This window comes from Mauremys reevesii, linkage group 3 (genome assembly GCF_016161935.1).
Source record: "Mauremys reevesii isolate NIE-2019 linkage group 3, ASM1616193v1, whole genome shotgun sequence".
NCBI classification, from domain to species: Eukaryota; Metazoa; Chordata; order Testudines; family Geoemydidae; genus Mauremys; species Mauremys reevesii.
Window position 1 is genome coordinate 51,113,435 of NC_052625.1, and position 20,367 is coordinate 51,133,801.

The window sequence follows — 20,367 nt, forward strand, 5'->3', positions numbered from 1 at the left end:
AACAAGCGTTATCTGCCCAGAGAGTCTCTAAGGGGATCTCTGGATGCATCACTCTCTGTTATCAGTTGGCACGTATTCCTTCCCCAGATGGGGTGAGGGCCCACTCTGCGAGAACACAGGCAACCTCAACACCATCTCTTTGAAAAATACCTATACTGGACTTCGTCAGGTAGCCACCAGAGCTCCATCCACACCTTCATGAAGCCTTATGTCCTAGTCCAGGCCTCTTCTACAAATGCAGCTCTGGGGACAGCTGTATTACAGACATTCATACCAACTGCGTCCTCACAACTTCTTCCTGTTTGAATACTGCTTACCAATCACCCATATGTGGAGAATACATACAGGAACCAGCACTTGAAGGCAAATGAAGGGTACTCACTTGTAAGTAGAAGTTCTTTGAGACGTGTGGTCCCTGTCTATATTCCACTACCCACTCTCCTTCCCCATTGCTTCAGATCTTACTTGATTCATGGTAAGAGGAATTGGAGAGATGCCAGTCTGCACCACCTTTTATACCCTTGGTTCTGGAGCCCAAGGAGAGCAATAACATGGTTTGTGGACCAAGGCACACTACTGCTAGAAATCTCCAATCTCAGGCATGTGGTGCACGTTTACCCACATGTGGAATACAGATAGGGACCACATATCTCAAAGAATTTCCAGTTACAGGTGAGCAACCTCCATTTCTCTACTTACTGTCCATGGGGGCGGGGAGGAGATTTATTTTTCTTGGCTAGATAGTAGCTTAAATTAAAATATTATTTGACTTCTGAACCCCTCTAATTTAGGGTGTTGTAATTCAGCATCTCTGCCCAGTTCACTTCATTTTTTTAGAAAAATTCTATCTTTGCCCCTAACCAACCAACTTTGAGGCTAACATTTTTTTGTGGATTTTTGTTGTGTGACTAACATAAAGCTTATAATAATGGAAACTCAGTTGCAACCTTGGTTATACAGTAGCATACCACCCCTCTATGAAGACAAAAGAGAATAGGTCAATAATAGGTCATGTAAAAGTCATCTTGAAGCAAGAAGAAACTTTTAAATCTGCCTTTTAAAACAGTTAATCTCATGGGCCTCGTTCAGCAAGGTACTTAAGCATGTCCATAAATTTAAACTTATGAGTAAGTCGCTGAAGTCAAAAGAAAAGAGCAGTTGTAATGCACACTAGTTATAATTGTTCTGTACATAAGGGAAGAAAACCAAGTTTAACAATTTAAAAATACACTACTTTTTTGTTGCATGTGTTATCATTTGAGGCTACAGATTTCTGCGGCAGCTAAACATGTTGCCAAAAAAAAAAAAAATTGAATCAGTGGTTTTAGATGTAAAGGATGGTTTAATATATTGCAAGGAACATCTGTCTTTATGGACAAGGCCTTCAGCAGTGGAGAAATTAAACAACTTTATCTAGAATATTATAAAATACAGTATAAATATTTACATTTATGTGGTTTCACTTTCAGAAACAGTAACTAATTTCCCATGTTTCTACACAAAGCAATTATACTGTGAAAGGTAATGCACAGAGATTCCCTTTTCCAAGATATTTCTTGAGCAACCTTTTTGTTTTTCCGAAATATCACAGCAGTGAGTGGAGCCTCCTGTAGCCAAATTCATGATGGCATACTGGCTTACAAAAGATAGTGTGCCATATATATGTAAAAGTACTGTTTATTATTTTTCCTGCAAAAGTTCAGCAACCTCAACAATTCTCACAAAGGTTCTTGCAGTTTGTATTGTCTTGCGATTACTGAAAGATATTCATGGCTAAAGCCGTAACAAAGGACAATAAATGCAGGTAAAATTCAAGACCACTGCAGGGTTTAATATGTGATAATGACCCAAACGTTTCATTCTATTGCTCTTAGTTCAGCTAATGGAAATGAACCACTGATGCTTCTTCAAGCACATAACAAAAAATGATACAACTGATTATCAAACAGTCAGAATTTCAGAGCAACAAGGAATCCCAGTTAAACAGCTGGTTTTGGCAGAGATGGTGGGTAGGTTTAGGGTTTAGGGTTCGTTCTTTACACAAGACTTTCCACTGTACTTCTAATACGATTGGATTAGCGGTTTCTGAGCAAAGAATATTATTCCACCTGATATGCACATATTCAGATTTTAAATTCAACATGTATGTGATCTGTATGATGGTTCTTTGAGGAAGTGAGATACATCAAGTTTTGAAAAAATAGGTCTTGCAGCCGTAGGTTTTTAAATGTGTTTAAAGAATTGTTCAGTGACTGGAGTCCCTAGCAAGCTGCACGGGGATACTAGCTTTTCAAAGGTGGCTCCCCCTACACTTCCAATCTTGGCCATTTGCATCAGACCCATGTAGAATATATAAATTGTGCCACTTATAACCAATAAGTGCTATTTGCTCCCTTCTGGAATTGAGGGATGGGAAGGTAATATTTTATTTACAGCAATAAAAGAATTCATTATTTTACCCTCAAGAGGCTGTCCTGGCTCTCTGGTTTACAGTCACTAAAAATAAAAATCCTCCACAACAGAAATAAATACTAAACTGCTCACCACATTGATATAGGGCATCTGATCCTCTGCAGTGTGCATGAGGGGGGAAAAAAAGATTAACACCTGTAGCAGACAGGTTAAGAGCAGTAGATTCCAAATCAGAGGATCCCTTGATGGAAAGCACCTTACCAGTTGCCTCATTTCTATTTAAGGAGGCTGTTAGCTGAAACATCTCAGCTGACAACAACTGTAACACAGATTTCAGGGAAGAGAGGCAGCTTCTCCTAAAACCAGCTACCAAACTCTGTACTGGATAATAAATATTGTTATTACAAATATATACAGGTTGGCATTCAATGATGGCTTTTGGGTAGGTGCTCTAAATAAATTGAAATAAAAATAGTTGTAGTTCATTTATTTGTTGCTTATTGGGAAATGGCTTAAAGCCATTTTTCTCTGTCTACAGGGTTTTGTTTACGGCCTCTCTGCATATTTACTACAACCATTTGGGTGGGAACAATGAAGAGGGTGGCTTGTGCATTCTATGCAAGTTAATTCATGCATGAATTGTAATGGAAATGGCTTTGCTTTGGTACAGTTTGTTCTATGCTGTGTATATCATGCTCATCACCATAGTATCCGAGTTCCTTCCCGTAGTGCATTCAGCAACGTTAAGCATGTGTTTTCCTGACTGTTTAAATTTGTAAGCTACCACATTAGAAGTGACAGATTTGTTTCAATTTACATCGTAGACATTAGAGTAGGAAAAGATGTATTATCATGTTGTCCATCCCCACTGTTGTTGCGGGGCTACAAGGTACAACTGGGTGAGTGTTTTGCCCAATCTAGCTTTATTTGGCTTGAATAGACTTCACTGGGTTTATTTTTTTTGTTTGGTTTTCCCCCACCCCAGGGTCTCATAGCATAATATTTTCCCTCAGCGTCATCCATTTTATTCCCTAGTCAGACCCCTTTGAGTTGCCCTGACTAATTAGTCTCCAGTTTGGGAGTTTCATCTTTCAGATGCTGAACTTGTAGTACTGTGTGTTTCTCAGACACATGTTTAGGAAGTCATTTAGTTAAGATATAAACATCTAGTTTGACTTAATCTTTCCTCACCATTTCATTCCTATAAATTCAAGACAGAGAAGAGTAACCAAAAAAATCTACATCTTGTAAAAATATGCCCAAATTTTTGTGATATCTTGGATGCAATTCCATCAATGTCGGATCAGAACTGTTGTCCTCTTGGTTTGGGATGTGATGCTCCTGCACATGCACTGGGGAACTACTTTGCATTTTTCTGCTGCTGCAGATCTCATTCAGTTTGTTAGCCGTCTGATCGTCAGGTCTCTTTTTGGTATTCCTGACCAAGCATCTGCATCGGTCCTTGAATTAACAGTCCATTTTTATAAATCTAATGTGAGAACGTTTTTCCAGGCATATATAAATCTCTATTAATGTCATAGCATTTGAAAAACAACTTGGCATCTCTGACATTTTAACTGTAGAATGGACGTGTTTTTGTGTCAAAACTTAAACTATTTACATCCTAAGGTCCTGTTTCCACAAAGAGCTATGCACAAATTTATGTTTAATCCAAATGAGTAGAGAAAATGGAGTATAGTGATACATCTGCAAAGATAGCTAACCTACTTGCTCATTTTTAATTCTGAGAATTTTTGCCTCTGAAAATAGCATGACTCTTTGCACCTGTGTTTCAGATTAGGTGAATAATTTATTTAAACTTGTTGAATTCAGTGGCACTACTTAAGCACATGTGTTTTTGTGGTAACATGGAAGAGGACCTGATGAACTCAATGGAAAAGGCTCTCATTGACTTCCATAGGCTTTGGATCAAACCTTAACCCCCAGTGCAAGAGAAGAATTCAACTTTCAGCACCATAATTCTTTCTCTATCTCCCTTGTTAATGTTTCACTGAATGAATGTGATTATTTTACAGCATGTCTATCTGTGCTTTTTAACTTTTTGTGCTGACCAGAAGATTTAAAGTAAAAGTTGGCTAATTGTCGTTGGCATTACAGTAGAATACATTTTAATCTAGAGGCTAAAGTCTATAAGATCAAAGATATAGAATCCTGAAATCCCCTATCAAAAGGGATCATAAACTGTAATACACTCCTTAATGGACATGTGCCCTATAGTTGATTAATTTAAAAAACAACTGAAAACTCTTCAGGACTGTCACATAATTTTGCACATAGCTAAGAAATGTACATCTCTGTTCTAATTAAAGTTGACACAAAGTCACTACAACTTTGCTGTTTTTTCATTACAATTGAGATGAGAACTACCCAATAGATTTGAATAGATTATAAATTATTTAATTAATGTGAAATATAGGCTCATGGTACTGCTACTTCTACAGACACATAATATTCAATAATTCATAAAAAATGCAAAGTATATTCACCAGGGCATGCTGTCCTTGCAGGCATATCATTATATCTACTTTCTACCAGACAACAAAGACCAACACTAATAGATTAATTGGGTGGATATTTGTAGACCATTTGTTTAGGTTCTTCAGTCATCTAGATTAGAGTCCCCTTATTAAAAGAACATTTCTTTTCTTTACTTGCCCTACATTGCAAGAATTGAAATTTTCTAGCAGTTGACTTGCCAGAGAAAAATACTCTATATACAGTAAATCAGTAATAGATGCCAAAGTTATTGCTGCTATTGCTTTATAACTGCATCCATTTTATGGCCTGCTTACTCACTACAATTATTATTATGCTTATTTTGTCTTTACGTGTATTTTGCAGTCTCTTGTTGCAAAGATTAATAATTTTATTGTGCTTTCTAACTAGATCTTTATGATTTACTTGAAGGAATAAATTAATGTGATAGAAAAACATAACCTCCACCCACACACCTTAGTTAGCAGTGGCTGAATGTCCTTGACCTTTGTAATGTTGAACTGTTTTTTATTACAGGATGGATCTGAATATCGAAACTTCCATTAAGCTAAACAAATAGATAAAGGCTGTAAACACCAGAGAGAAAGAGAGGAATAGTCTCAGGTGGTTCAAAGGGGAGGAAAAAAGGAGCTATTGAATGAAACTGATTAAAGGAAGATTTTGGCTAAAAATCAAGAAAAATTTCCTACTGTGAGCCTATGGAATAACCACCAGTTCCCACCTCCCTCCCTTTTGAGTACCTGTGTAACTTCAGACTTTTGGGTTCCCACGACTTGTACTGTTGGCAGCACAGTTGCGTACCAAGCGATGAATCAGTTTGTTCATTGTTTATATTGAAACCTGCAGTTTTATCATTATTAATATTTGTAAAGTGCCTTGAGAGCCTGATATGAAATGTACTGAGTGCAACATAGGCAATATTATAATAGCCTGTATTTTCATAATTCAGTATTATTTTGTTAGCTTAGAGCCCCACATGGGCCTCTAAGCTTGTTTGTTGCCTATAAATTCTCAGAGTTTAACGATTCTCAGCATTTAATGACCACCTGTTATTTTGTCTGTTAGCTGCTTGAGTAGTTGGGGATAATTAGCCTGATAATGTCTATTGTTTTCAACAATTCATTGTGTACTTTTTTTACACTAGTAAATAAACTAGTTCTTGGTTCACAGAACAAAAACATAGTGTTCTATAACCGCTTACAGATATGTCTACTACAACACATGTTAATATTTCTTCTGATTACTTCATTTTGCCATGAACCTACTACAGGTATTTAGGAATCTAATATAAACTGACGTTTTGTTTTTTTTGAAAAAATCAGTTGACATATTTTTGTTTTAAGGTGCAGATCAAAGGGCGGATTTATACTTGGAAGGAAAAGACCAATTGGGAGGCTGGTTTCAGTCCTCTCTCTTAACTAGTGTGGCAACAAGAAAAAAAGCACCTTATAAGTAAGTGCTTGGTCTGCAACATGGCCATTTATTGAGCTTTTATATAATGGGAGTATGGTAATTTGAATAGAGAATATGAAGAACCTTTTCCCCACAAAAACTAAAGAAAGCCTTTACTGGATCTTCAGGTGACATCCATACACTTTATTCTAAAGGTTTCCTCAAAGGTTTATATCACAGTACATTTATTTTCTGTTGAACTTGTTTTTCTCACTCTAAGTTTTAATGGATGCTTTCCTTCATTATTCCAAAAGCTTACTGTGTTCATCTATCTCATTCACTCAGGTTATACCTCATTGTGTGTTCAGGTGTCACCAGTTATTCTTGGCATCACCCATTCTTGCCATGCCCTTTCGCTGCCAAGATCAGTGTCTTATCTTAATATGGGACATCTTATGGAAGCTCACACTGACTGTAAATTGAACAGCAGGGGATGGTGACTATGTAATGTGTCTCTGTGTTTTTGAACCTTGAACTTAACATGAGTGCAAAGCTGTTACCTAAGGGTAAAAATTAGGGCTGTCAAACGATTAAAAAAATTAATCATGATTAATTGCAGTTTTAATCACACTGTTAATAATAGAATAACGTTTATTATAAATTTTTGGATGTTTTCTACATTTTCAAATATGTTGATTTCATTTACAATGCAGAATACAAAGTGTACAATTTATGTTATGTCACTTTATGTTAATTTCTTATTACAAATATTTGGACTGTAAAAAAAGAAACAAAAGAAATAGGTTTTCTCAATTCACCTCATAAATACTGTAGTGCAATCTCTTTACTGTGAAAGTGCAACTTATAAATGTCAATTTTTTTTAACATAACTGAACTCAAATAAAACAATGGAAAACTTCAGCACTACAAGTCCACTCAGTCCTACTTCTTGTTCAGCCAATCGCTAAGACAAACAAGTTTGTTTACATTTATAGGAGATAATGCTGCCTGCTTTTTATTTACAATATCATCTGAAAGTGAGAACAGGTGTTCGCATGGCACTGTTGTAGCTGGCGTTGCAAGGTATTTAAATGCCAGATATTCTAAACATTTGTGTGCCCCTTCATGCTTCGACCACCATTTCAGAGGACATGTGTTCGCGCTCGATGACGATCCAAAGCAGCATGGACCAACACCTGTTCATTTTCATCATCTGAGTCAGATGCCACCAGCAGAAGGTTGATTTTCTTTTATGGTGGTTTGGGTTCTATAGTTTCCACATCAGAGTGTTGCTGTTTTAAGACTTCTGAAAGCATGCTCCACACCTTGTCCCTCTCAGGTTTTGGACGGCACTTCAGACTCTTAAACCTTGGGTCGAGTGCTGTAGCTATCTTTAGAAATCTCACATTTGAATCTCCTGGGTGTTCTGTCAAATCTGCAGTTAAAGTGTTCTTAAATCGAACAACATGCTGCGTGATCATCCGAGACTGCCATAACACGAAATATATGGTAGAATGCAGGTAAAATCACAGAGCAGGAGACATACAGTTCTCCCCCAAGGAGTTCAGTCACAACTTTCATTAACAAATTATTTTTTAAATGAGCGCGTCATCTGCATGGAAGCATGTACTCTGGAATGGCTGAAGCATGAAGGGGCACACAAATGTTTAGAATATCTGGCATGTAAATACCTTGCAACCCTGGCTACAAAAGTGCTATGTGAACACCTGTTCTCACTTTCAGATGACGTAAAGAAGAAGCAGGCAGCATTATCTCCTATAAATGTAAACAATCTGGTTTGTCTTAGCGATTGGCTGAACAAGAAGTAGGACTGAGTGGACTTGTAGGTTCTAAAGTTTTACATTGTTTTGTTTCTGATTGCAGTTATGTAACAAAAAAAAATTCTACATTTTGTAAGTTACGCTTTCATAATAAAGAGATTACACTACAGTACTCGTATGAGGTGAATTGAAAAATACTATGGTATTTTGTTTCTTTTTACAGTTCAAATGTTTGTAATAAAAAACAACAAAGTGAGCACTGTACACTTTCTGTTCTGTGTTGTAAATGAAAACAGTATGTTTGACAATGTAGAAAAACATCCAAAAATATTTGATAAATTTAAATTGGTATTCTGTTATTGTTTAACAGTGCGATTAAAACTGTGACTAATCACAATTTTTTTAATTGAGTTAATTTTATTTTGAGTTAATCATTTCAGTTAAGTGCGATTAATTGACAGCCCTAATAAAAATGGTCAAATAACCTAAGCTTTCATTTAAAACCATGATTTTAGCTCGTCTGGTTGCAAAGAGAACAGTGAATAGAGGCAATAATTTGAGATATTGAATTGATTGCATTGGGAAATATTTAGTTTATTGAATTTGTTACTTTTTCAGTAAGGAAGTATACATAATACTACTTGGATTTTTATAAACAACTTAAATGAGCAAATGCATATGCACTGAATGTAAAAGTCTATTTTGGTCAAATGGAAAAATGAATGGTATAAAACATATATTGTGTGTGTGCGCATGTGTTCCTTTTTATTTATTTGTGTGTATATAGATATAGATATAAAATATGTATAGATATAATGTGGGGAAACTGCATTGACTTTAGTGAAACCCAGATTTCACCCTTAGTCTGTTAGAATTAGTCCAGTGGTGGGCAACCTGTGGCCCATGGGCCGCACGCGGCCCATCAGGGTCATCTGCTGGTGGGCCACCAGTTTGTTTACATTTGCACGGCCCCCGCAGCTCCCAGTGACCACGGTTCGCCGTTCCTGGCCAATGGGAACAGCGGGAAGCGGCGCGGGCTGCAGAGACGTGCTGGCCGCCACTTCCTGCAGCGCCCATTGGCTGGGAACAACAAACCGCGGCCACTGAGAGCTGCGGGCGGCCGTGCAAATGTAAACAAACTATCTGATGGCCCGCCAGCAGATTACCCTGATGGGCCACAGGTTGCGAACCACTGATTTAGTCTATTAAAACCAGTGGTTTTGTACAATTAGGAAGACTGGTGGAGATCTAGTGTTTCTGCTCTTCTATAGAAATAAATTTCAGTACTCCAACAGATTTCATTTTGGACTGAAGATTTCTTGGCTAGAGTTTACTTCTGGAAAGACAAGACTGCCACACTAAAAAGATACAAATCCGAAGGCTTAATTTATTTGTAAGTAATATTGACATGTTTGGGTTTGGTTTTCTTTTCCTTAGGACTCTAGTGGTTCATGGATTTACTCTTGGTGAAAAAGGAGAGAAGATGTCTAAATCTATTGGCAACGTGGTCGATCCTGATGTAGTAATCAATGGAGGCCAAGTAAGTCACGACACACATTGTGTCATGGCATTTCTAGTTACATTTTTTCGTGACCAAGAACTGCGGTCATGGCAGAATATTGGAAAGCTGCTGTATAATAAAGTTGGATATATTGAACTCCGTTGAGCTGAAATTAAAACCTTGAATTGTTTCTCAGCTTTGAAGTGTTCAAGCTGCAATCAATTTAAGATTAATTCTATTGAATATGCCTATTCTTTGGTGATAGGGAATGGAGAGAGGCTGTAGCAATTCTATTGAAGGTATAGTTCAGTTCTAAGCTCTTGAGAGATGTTATTCTAAGGGATTTTTTGTTTGTTTTTTAAAGAAGCTGAACTGGATGTGTGCTGCCGAGAGAGATCTTTGCAGTACAACAGTCATGGCTTCATTTGCATACTAATAGGCATGTAGTGTGAGGCCAGTGACTGGGCTTCTTGATGATCTGGAAACTTTTCATTTCATTCTACATTCAGAGAGGTTATACTGAAAGTAAATCCTCTGAAACATGAGTTTTGTTAGTCCTTGCTTTTACTGGTGATCCTCTTTGGGGGTCTCTTCATAATTATGTGAATCTTTGGCATAGAATGACAGATCTTTGGTAGGCTTTTCTCTGCAGCTTGAGGTCTTCAAACCACAATTTGAGGACTTCATTAACTCAAACATAGGTTAGGGGTTTGTTGCAGGAGTGGGTGGGTGAGATTCTTTGGCCTGCATTGTGGAGGAGGTCAGACTAGATGATCATAATGGTGTCTTCTGACCTTAAAGTCTATGATTTGATAAAAACTTTTCTCTTTATGTGTCAAAAAATCAAGGGGGGGAAGAATGACCTTCCAACTTCAAAGAGAATGTGGTATAGAGTCTGAAGCTAAAAATAATTTAAGGACATTAATATTTATACTGTATCTTCTGTTTTATTAGTTAGAAACATGCCGTTTTTCTAGACATCAAATATATTGGCGTAATTTATACAGCAGGTGGCAGTGGGGAGTTGTTCTTTGATGAGTGCTCAGGATAGAGCCACAAAGTAATCATTTCCTAACTAGATATCAAATTGGTTGGGAAGCAAGTGAATTAATGTGGCTTTCTAAATAATGTAATATAGTAAAGCCGCTCTTCAGCTATTTATTAGATTGTGTGGTGATTGATAGGCACTTCCTTATACTGAAGAAAGGAAATCATTAAAATCACAGTCCAGCTGTGACGCTGGCTTTAAGTCCGGGACTGCTTTCCCCTCCATGGGAGACCTGCTGGAGGGGCAGGGCTAGCAATGTTTGCAGTGGTGCCATCAGTTGACAGAGTGGCAGGGGATTCAGTACGTCAGCAGGTGGAGAGTTTGAGCCCCATCTCTGTTCAATTAATTTTTAGAAAAACTGTTCTACACTTGTATACTGGTTCTCTGTTCACCCTGATTGTCCAGTGGTATGGGGAGGGAAGATGAAATGATGTCTCTCTTTCACTACCCACTCCAAATGCATGGGGCTAGGATTTTGGGGGCCAGATGAGGTGTACACCCCACTAAGTATGATTCCAGGAGGGGGCCTGGATTAGCTGCTACCGGTGCCACGCTGGAGCTGAAGCTGTTCTGTCTCTCCGATAGATGTTGTAAGGAGAGGTAGAGGGAGGCTGTAATTGCCGTGAGCTTGTATTGCAGTACTGCTGTAACAACCGGCCTAGTAAAAACAAAGGGTGGGCATCTAAATTCCAGAGTGTACATTTCAGTTAGAATTATTTGTAGACAGATCTTTTGGGCACAAATACAAACATGATGTTACTGACCCTGGAGTCTTAACTGCGTCGGTTTTAAAATGTGTTTGTTTGCATTGTCTTAAATTGCAACTAAGCAGCATTGAAAGGAGCTTTGCGTTTCTGTCAATGAACAGGACCACAGTAAGGAGCCTCCGTATGGCGCTGATGTCCTTCGCTGGTGGGTGGCAGAATCAAATGTTTTTACTGAGGTGCTGATTGGACCAGCTGTACTTAGTGCTGCAAAAGACGATATAAACAAGGTTAGACATGAATATGACGCATTTGATTTTAAGAGAACACATCCTCTTCACCTTTGGTTTTAAACCTCTACCTCGATATAATGCTGTCCTCGGGAGCCAAAACATCTTACCGCGTTATAGGTGAAACCACGTTATATCGAACTTGCTTTGATCCACCGGAGTGCGCAGACCCTCTCCCCCCCCGGAGCACTGCTTTACCGCGTTATATCTGAATTCGTGTTATATCGGGTCGCGTTATATCGAGGTAGAGGTGTATATTTACAGAGTAGAATCCATGGTGAGACCAAAGATGACCACTGACTTTGAAATTTGTTGCAATGGGGTGTATGCGAGCTTTTCTTTTAGCTGAAAATGAAGCGTTTTTTTTTTTTTTCCCAAGCACATAATTGTTATTGCTCCCTTTTGTGATGTGCTGGTCAAGTAGTAATATATTTTAGGGAAAATAAAAATGTGTTCTTTAGCTTGCCTGCCTTTAGCTACTGTCGTTTGTATATAACCTGTTTGTTCACAACTCTTCTGTTATGATCCTTTTGGTACAGGTACTGTATTTTGTAATGATTTGGAATCATCAATTAGAAAAATGGTTGAGCTTTTTATTTTATATAAATTTAAATGGACAAGATGGAACTCTCTTGTGTGTCTTGTTTACTTTTCATTCTGATGAAACTGTTTCATTTAACACTTGGGAATGGTTTATTGTTAGCTTCGGAATACGCTACGCTTTATGTTGGGAAACATGGCTGACTTCAATCCAGAAACTGACTCCATCCCCAGTTCAGAGATGTATGTAATAGACCAGTACATGCTACACTTACTACAGGATTATGCTAAAAAGGTGAGGGTGAATTATGTTAATCTACTGTGTACTTTGCTATGCAAGGTGGGTTGTTAGTGATTAATTTAAATTGGGAATATAATGTCTCTGGGGAAAATGCTTATAAGTGTGTTTGCATTATTTTGAAGAAAAAGATTTAAATAGTGAGCTTTTCCAATAATGGAGCAAAATGAAGATCTACCTTAACTTTGTGATAAGGAAATAGCTGTGTAGCATACTGTATATAAAACTGAATTCTTTCCATTATAAATGCCAATTTTTGGCAAGAAAAAAACCTCACAGTAGACTGCACTTGGCATGCATCTGTATCGTATAGTACACAGAGGTAACTTGTACAAATGTTTTAATTGTATGAATGTAGAAGAGCTTTAATCTTCATGTAGCCATTCAAATATAGCCTGTTTAAAAAACTAAAGGCTAAATTTGCTCTCTGACACATGCATGCAACTTCTACTCAAGTCAATGGGAGTAAAGGCTATGTATCTGAGGGCAGAATGGGACGCTTGAGGTGATCACTAATATGGCCTGCGACTACTCTGGGCAACTTATGGATTTTTGAAAGGTTAAAAAAAACTTCAGAACGAGTCCTAAGTGTGCATGTTAAATTTTGCTTTATTTGAACCTGCCTTCAGAGGCCTCAAATTGCTCCAATTAGAGGAGGGTATATTAGTCATATCTAATGCCATTTTTTTTTTTTTTGGTCAATATATGTGAATGCAGTTCAGAGCACTTCTGGTGTATGTGACCTGTGTAGCTAACATGTTCCTCTCTATGCTCCAAATGCTATATTTACATTCAAGATTGGAGTAGCTATAGCAGAATCACTTGGCTTTCAGTCACTTAGGAAATTTGCACGTTATGAAACGTTCACTTTATAAATATGAATCAAATTAAAATTTTTCTTTCAAAATCTTGAAACAAATTGGTTAGATGTTTTTTAATTAGCAAAGATGCTTCGGCAATGTACAAGTGGTGAGAGGGTGAACATACCTTCGCAGAGCTGGTTAGGTGAACCAAACTGAATTTCAGGAAGTTCAGGACCTAGCTAACCAAACACATCTAGGATAATTGAGCCAGAAATTCATTCTGTATACTCAAGTTATAAAGGAAATCAGAAGGCTGTCTCCTAAAACCTGCTAAGCAGAGAGGGGAGTACTGGAAATACCTGGTAGAACAGTAGTTGCTGTACCTAGCATGCTTTTGGGATTTCTCTTCCCTTAATCTTTTTTACCAGATATACTAGCATGAAAACAGGATTTCTTTAGATCTTATTTCTCTTTGCTATCCCTTAGAGAGAGGGATGTTTGATTCTGTGTCTTCGAATGATTTCTCTATTCCCATTGTTACTAACTCACTGTCCAGTTCCTATGAATGATGAATCATCAGGTTTTTTCCCTCAGAAGAGCCCAGAAAGATGTTCTCCCAGGATCCTTACCTTTCTCCTACTCAGCACTTTCCCCCTTCCTGTACTTTCTTCAAAAGAAAATATTCCCAGGCTCATCATGACCTGCATTTCTATCCAGTGTGATAGTAATTGGATGTGCTGTTGTCATCTCTCTGTTCCCCAGGTTACAGAAGCATACAAGGAATACGATTATGGCAAAGTTATTCGTTTGTTGCAAGCATTCCACACTAGAGATTTGTCCAACTTTTACTTCAGCATAATCAAAGACAGGTAGGTACTTAATTCCTGCCTTCACTAAGACAACTTTTTGCTTTTTATGATGGTTTTAAGAAACCTGGTTTGAGATTGGCTGTGGAACTCTCATAAAGGAGATAATATAAAGTAATGATTGAAGTATATCTCTCCATCCCATGCTACGCTGAAAACAAATACTTGTGGCAAAATGGAATTTATTTTTAATGAATCTTAGCTAGAAGCTAGAGGGTGATTTATAGTATCCAGCAGCATTGAACCCATCTTCTTACGATCTGTATTTCAGCAATTTCTGTTTCCTTCCAAACGTAACTGGAAGGGATACCAGATATTATAGATTTAGCCCCAATAGGCCTTTTGTGTTACTGGCTCTTAATTGAATTGCTTAGTTTTCTAGAGGGGATACACATCTTGTTCTTTGCCAACACTCTCTTTTTAATTGGGCTTACGGGTTCAGAATCAGACTTAGCAGGCTTTGTTTAAAAAAAAAAAAAAAGGCTGTTGGCATGCACGTTGGTATTTATTATGCAAGAACTGGAAGGTCACAGATTTTCCAATAGATACTTTTGCTACATCTGTCCCAAGTTTTCCAGAACAGAGTTTCACGTTTCCTCATCCTTAGTCTCAAATTTCTCCAAGAAAAATTTTCCTTTAAGGGATGGGTTTTTCTTTCTTCGAGACCTTTTATGCCAGTCCAGAGGCTGGGTGTAGGCCTCTCTACTGGGGACCCAAAACACTGAAGCTTCCTGAGGGGCATCATCCCTCCTACACTAAGAACTTTTGGCTTACTAAAGCCAGTTAAAAATGCAAAGCAGTCAAATGAAACCTCTTTAAACAATAACTTGAAACCCATAACTGTTGTAAAAGCAGAACACAATGTAATCTACCTACAGACTTTGAAAAACAAATTATGGCCTAAAGTTAGGCTCTTAGGTCTATATTGAAACACCTAAATAAGACCAATTTTAGCACACATCTTGTATCTGGCTGAACTAACTCACTTTCTCTCCTTACTGAAAGCAACTTCACAAACTCTCCCCTCTTGTGAATCTCAGGCTTTATTGTGAAGAAGAAAAAGATCCTAAACGTCGTTCATGTCAAACAGCCTTAGCCGAGGCTTTGGATGTAGTGGTGCGATCATTTGCACCAATCCTTCCTCATCTGGCAGAGGAGGTTTTCCAGTTCCTCCCATATAAGAAAGGTAAGGCATGTACAACTCCGTCACAAAAACCAAGCACTAACATTTCAGAGAACTTGTACTAGAATAGTAACTGTGGACAAAAATTTGCATTTGTTTAAAAATCTGTTTTTTTTTAACTTTGCAATTAAAAGGTCCTTGCCATCCTTTGTTTAGCTCAAATAAAAATAAGTATTTAAAGAAATCAGCTGCCGAACAGCTTTATGGAAAAGGAGTAGTAGACAGCAAACTCCAATGCATTGAACAGGTTTGTTTTTGTTTCAAGAGTCGGAGAGTGTTTTCCGTTCTGGCTGGATTAACACAAGCTCTGTGTGGAAGAAACCTGGCCTAGAGGAAGTGGTGGAGGCTGCATGTGCGATGAGAGACTCTTTTCTTGGATCCATTGCTGGCAAAAATGCTTTGGAGCATGAAGTCGTCATTGTAATCGACCCTGGGTTGCTTTTTGAATTAATGGAGGTAAAAACAAAAAACACCCACCGGGTAACATCTAGAAAAAATAACTCCTAATCTACTTGAGCACTTGGGGCTAGATCGCTGTAGGCAACCTGGAGTTAGGGTTTCAGTGCTTAACAAGGAGGTGCCCTGAGGTCTAGTGGAATCCACAGGCGTCGGGATCCCAGTGCTCTGTACAATGCACAGGGAGAGTTAGGTGGCTCAGAAGACAGCAAACCTAAGCTAGCCTGTAGGAAATACTAAGGAGAGGGGGTGACCTGAGCCCCACCCTCAAAGGGAGTTAGATGCCAATCACCACTTGGGATTCAGTTGGAAGCTTTCTCCTGCAGTTAGGCACCTGTGTCAGGTCAACCCTTTCTTGCAAAAAGTGGAGACCAGTGCCTGTGTTCCCTCCCTGGTTAGTGCATTCACCTAGGATGGGGTGGGATACCTGGGTCCAAATCTTCCCTCTGCCTTGGAGTAGCGACGTGAACCCAGGTCTCCCATCTCTCAAGTGCATGCTCTCATAGCTGGCCTAGAACACCATGTTGCCTCCCCCATTGAATATTCAGGTATTTCACACAAAGTGGAACAGCTTCAACAGAAGTGATTGAGACCTACCCCATGCTCCCCTCTAGCGTGGTGGTGAGGGCACTCGCCTGGCACAGGGTGACTTCCTCCTGCAGGTAATCGGTGGGGGGACAGCTAGGGTGAGGATCTCTCTGGGACTCAGGTGCCAAGCGGCTCGGCGGCATCAGGACATAAGCAGCTTTGTAAATGCTACTGACAAGTTTAGGTGGCAGCCAACTGGGGATTTTGATCTAAGTTTGGGGTTTAGGTGCCTAAATCCATGGATCTAGCCCTTTGCAGCATTTTTCAGATGACTGCTAACAACACGGACAATGTCCACTTAGCTAATCCATGTGATTTCTGAGCCAGGGTCAGCACACTTGTCAGAACGTGAAAGGGCTATTTTCTGTTCTGAAAATGGACACAGGGTCCAGACTTCCTGCTATCTTAAGTGATTAGGAGTTTGGTGTAGGCTTCCCTCGTGGGTTGCAGTTCAGTACTGGATGTGGAACTGACACAGAGGGAATAGGCAAGGGATTTTGGACACTTCAGTTTCTTGGTCCTCTGTTCAAACCAGGTCTAAATGACTGAAGTCAATGCCAAGCCTATAGGAAAGAAGTTGATAGTTGTTTCAGTCCAGTTGCTAATGAATGTATCCCTAAGAGAAACTACTGCCATGTCTTGAAACCTCTAAACCTTTAAAATGCAAGGGATTGATTTGTGCTGGAGCCTAAGGCATTTAAAGAAGGTATATGCTGAAGTTTGAAATGATACTCGGGGGGAGAGAGTTCCAGCGTTGTCAATCTGGTATCAAAACTGAGCATTAAGATCAATCATTTTGTTCTATGCCCCTGACATCAGGAGCTGGGAGGTCAGAGTATAATTGTCATACTGTTGGCAGTAGGACGTACTCCCGCAGCTGGAGATGTGGCTCAGACAAAAGCTCTTGCTGGCAACATTTGTTGAAATGTCCTGCAGCCAAGTGCACACCTCTAGCCTTTGCCAGCAGGAGGGCTGGACTTGAATCAGGCAGCTTGCAGACACCCATAAGAATGTGTGCAAACCCCATGCTGCATTGTAGGGTGTATTTGTTGCAAAAGTTTAAGCTATTTACATTCAGAAAGCGAACTGTTCTTTCCAGACACTGCAGTCTGAGGAGTCTTCCAGTGTATCACAGCTAAATGAAATCATGATGGCTTCACAGACAACTCTACTGTCCGAACTACCTATAGAAATGGCCACAGATGAAAAGATCATTAAAGGGACCTTCTTGATTAACTTAGAAGGTAAGAAAAGGGGACTAACAGAACTAATCAGTGCTTGCTTCTACCCAGCAAACAACTATCTCAGATAAGTTTCTAATCTATTACCAAGAGCTGGTGCTGAGCAGGATCAGCCCCTTGCCGTGCACTAGTTTTTCTTGGTCTCTTACCTGCATTTTAGGGCAGGGATAGGCAACCTATGGTACGCGTGCCGAAGGCGGCACACAAGCTGATTTTCAGCGGCACTCACACTGCCCGGGTCCTGGCCACCAGTCTGGGGGGCTCTGTATTTTAATTTAATTTTAAATTAAACTTCTTAAACATTTTAAAAACCTTATTTACTTTACATACAACAATAGTTTAGTTATATATTATAGACTTATAGAAAGACCTTGTAAAAACGTTGAAATGTATTACCGGTACACGAAACTTTAAATTAGAGTGAATAAATGAAGACTCGGCACAGCACTTCTGAAAGGTTGCCGACCCCTGATTTAGGACTTTGGTCAAAGGTGGTTCTTGGAGTTTAGCTCTAGTTTATAGAAAGGAATAAAGAAATGTTAACCCCCCCCTAAATGCAGTTAGCGGGAGGCTACAGTGTTAGCTGGGTTTTCAATGCTGACTGTACGCTATACAGTAAAATTTTCTTTGACAGGTGGTGATATTCGTGAAGAGTCATCTTATAAAGTTATAGTCCGACCAGCTGCTAAAGCAAAATGCCTTCGTTGTAGGAAGTACACTGCTGATTCTCCACTCTCACTATGTCCACGCTGCACCGAAGTCATGGCTGGAAAATGAAGTGAGCTGGATGCTTATTATGTAGATATTTCCACTTGGACTATAAAATATATAAATATAAAAGATGGTAAACTCAATGTTTCATTATCCAAATGGAATCCCTGAGCTACAAAGTAACTGCAAGAGTTAAAGAAAACTCAGTATATGCTGAAGAAAGCTGTAGCAGTTCATGGGCAATGCATTTTATGCCTTAATCTGAACAGAACTACAGTAGTGGAAAAGCCTTTAAAAATGCTTATGTTTATATCAACTTTACGCCTAATAAAAGCTGTTCTTTGAACGCAGACTAGTACTACAAGTGTGTGTCAAAATTTAACGTGGTCTAAAGTAAGTAGAGTCCTTTCTCTGAAACCAGGTGTAACTTATCTTGATGGCTCTTGTAAAAGAGGGGATCAGCTACTGAAATGGCAGAGTAGTGCCTGGCACTGAATGATGTTAGAAGCTGCAGATAGTGAAGTCTAAATTACCTTATTCATAGTGGTGTAAACTGACTTTGTGAAGTTGCGTAGTTCAGCTAAACCTTCTGTACGCTGGAGTAGCTGGTAATGAAAGATATTTAACTATACATCATAATTCAGGTCTGCATGCCCATGGAAGGAAAAAACTAGAATCAAATCCCAAGTTTATTTGATTTACTCAAATCCACAGCAAGTGACACAGAAAATAGCAGAATATACACATAATTTTATTACTTACAGTACATTACAGGTTTGATGCAAAGTGCTTCACATAACACCTTAGGCCTTGATTCTCAATTACACTAAGTTCCTTCATGCTGCTCTAGTGGAGTGAAGGGATTTAATGTAAACAAGAAACAACCCTTAGGCCTGGTCTACACTCTGTGTATGTTGGGGGAAGGGGATATCAAGCTAAGTTACACAACTTCATCTACATGAATAACGTAGCTGAAGTTGACCTACTTAGATCAACTTGTCTTCACCGTGCTGAGTCAACTGCTGCTGCTCCCCTGGTTGACTCTGCCTGTGCCTCTCGCAGTGGTGGAGTACAGGAGTCAACAGGAGAGCACTCAGGGGTTAATTTGATGCGATAAATCCACCCCACCCCTCCACCCACTGGATTGATCGCTACCTGCAGATCTGGTGGGTAGTATAGACATACCCTTAATGTGTTAGCTAAAGCAGGTTTCATGACAGATTGTAGGTTCTCAAACATCCATTAATTTCTACAGAGGGTTAAAATGCTGTCTCTGGACAAGGCATCGTATAGTAAGGCCTGGAGTAGCCTTAGAGGAAACTGCCCTACAGTCTTACCCTAGAACATCTGACAGCCACGTCTCTTTTACCAGTATTTAACTTGTCTATGTTATGAAACATACTACTGAATCAGTCTATAAAGTTGGCAGGTTCTGGCCATTACTTGCTTTCACTAGCATAATACCCTTCATGGTAACCATAATGTCATACAACTTCAATAGTGCAAATGAATTTTAGCTACATTCTTTAAAATGCAAAACAGAATACCAAGCCCAGTGGTCTGTGATGGGATGTTAGATGGGCTGGGATCTGAGTTACTACAGAGAATTCTTTCCTGGGTGCTGGCTGGTGAGTCTGGCCCACATGCTCAGGGTTTAACTGATTGCCATATTTGGGGTCGAGAAGGAATTTTCCTCCAGGGCAGATTGGCAGAGGCCCTGGAGGTTTTTCGCCTTCCTCTGCAGCATAGGGCACAGGTCACTTGCTGGAGGATTCTCTGCAGCTTGAGGTCTTCAAACCACAATTTGAGGACTTCAATAACTCAGACATAGGTTAGGGGTTTGTTACAGGAGTGGCTGGGTGAGATTCTGTGGCCTGCATTGTGCAGGAGGTCAGACTAGATGATCATAATGGTCCCTTCTGACCTTAAGTCTATGAGAGTGCCATGTTTTCAAAAAGCCTCCATATTGCTAGAAGTGAAGTCGCATTGCAAACTGATTCTTGTACTTTAAGAGCCAAGAATACTGAATAAGTAAA

The 20,367-nt window shown here is 39.2% G+C and overlaps 1 protein-coding gene across 2 annotated transcripts in view; it reads left to right on the forward strand.

Moving 5' to 3' along the window:
- IARS2 (isoleucyl-tRNA synthetase 2, mitochondrial) overlaps positions 1-18,689 on the forward strand; it is a 52,726-nt gene extending 34,037 nt beyond the window's left edge. The window contains exons 15-23 of one of the 2 annotated variants that reach the window (XM_039529406.1): positions 6,273-6,381; positions 9,540-9,642; positions 11,520-11,645; positions 12,349-12,480; positions 14,049-14,155; positions 15,193-15,338; positions 15,601-15,791; positions 17,479-17,623; positions 18,255-18,689. In XM_039529406.1, the coding sequence (XP_039385340.1) occupies positions 6,273-6,381; positions 9,540-9,642; positions 11,520-11,645; positions 12,349-12,480; positions 14,049-14,155; positions 15,193-15,338; positions 15,601-15,791; positions 17,479-17,623; positions 18,255-18,397 (1,202 nt within the window). In that variant the 3' untranslated portion in view covers positions 18,398-18,689. The remainder of the gene's footprint in view (positions 1-6,272; positions 6,382-9,539; positions 9,643-11,519; positions 11,646-12,348; positions 12,481-14,048; positions 14,156-15,192; positions 15,339-15,600; positions 15,792-17,478; positions 17,624-18,254) is intronic. The other variant, XM_039529407.1, reaches the window with a different exon arrangement.
- Positions 18,690-20,367: the final 1,678 nt, after the last annotated feature.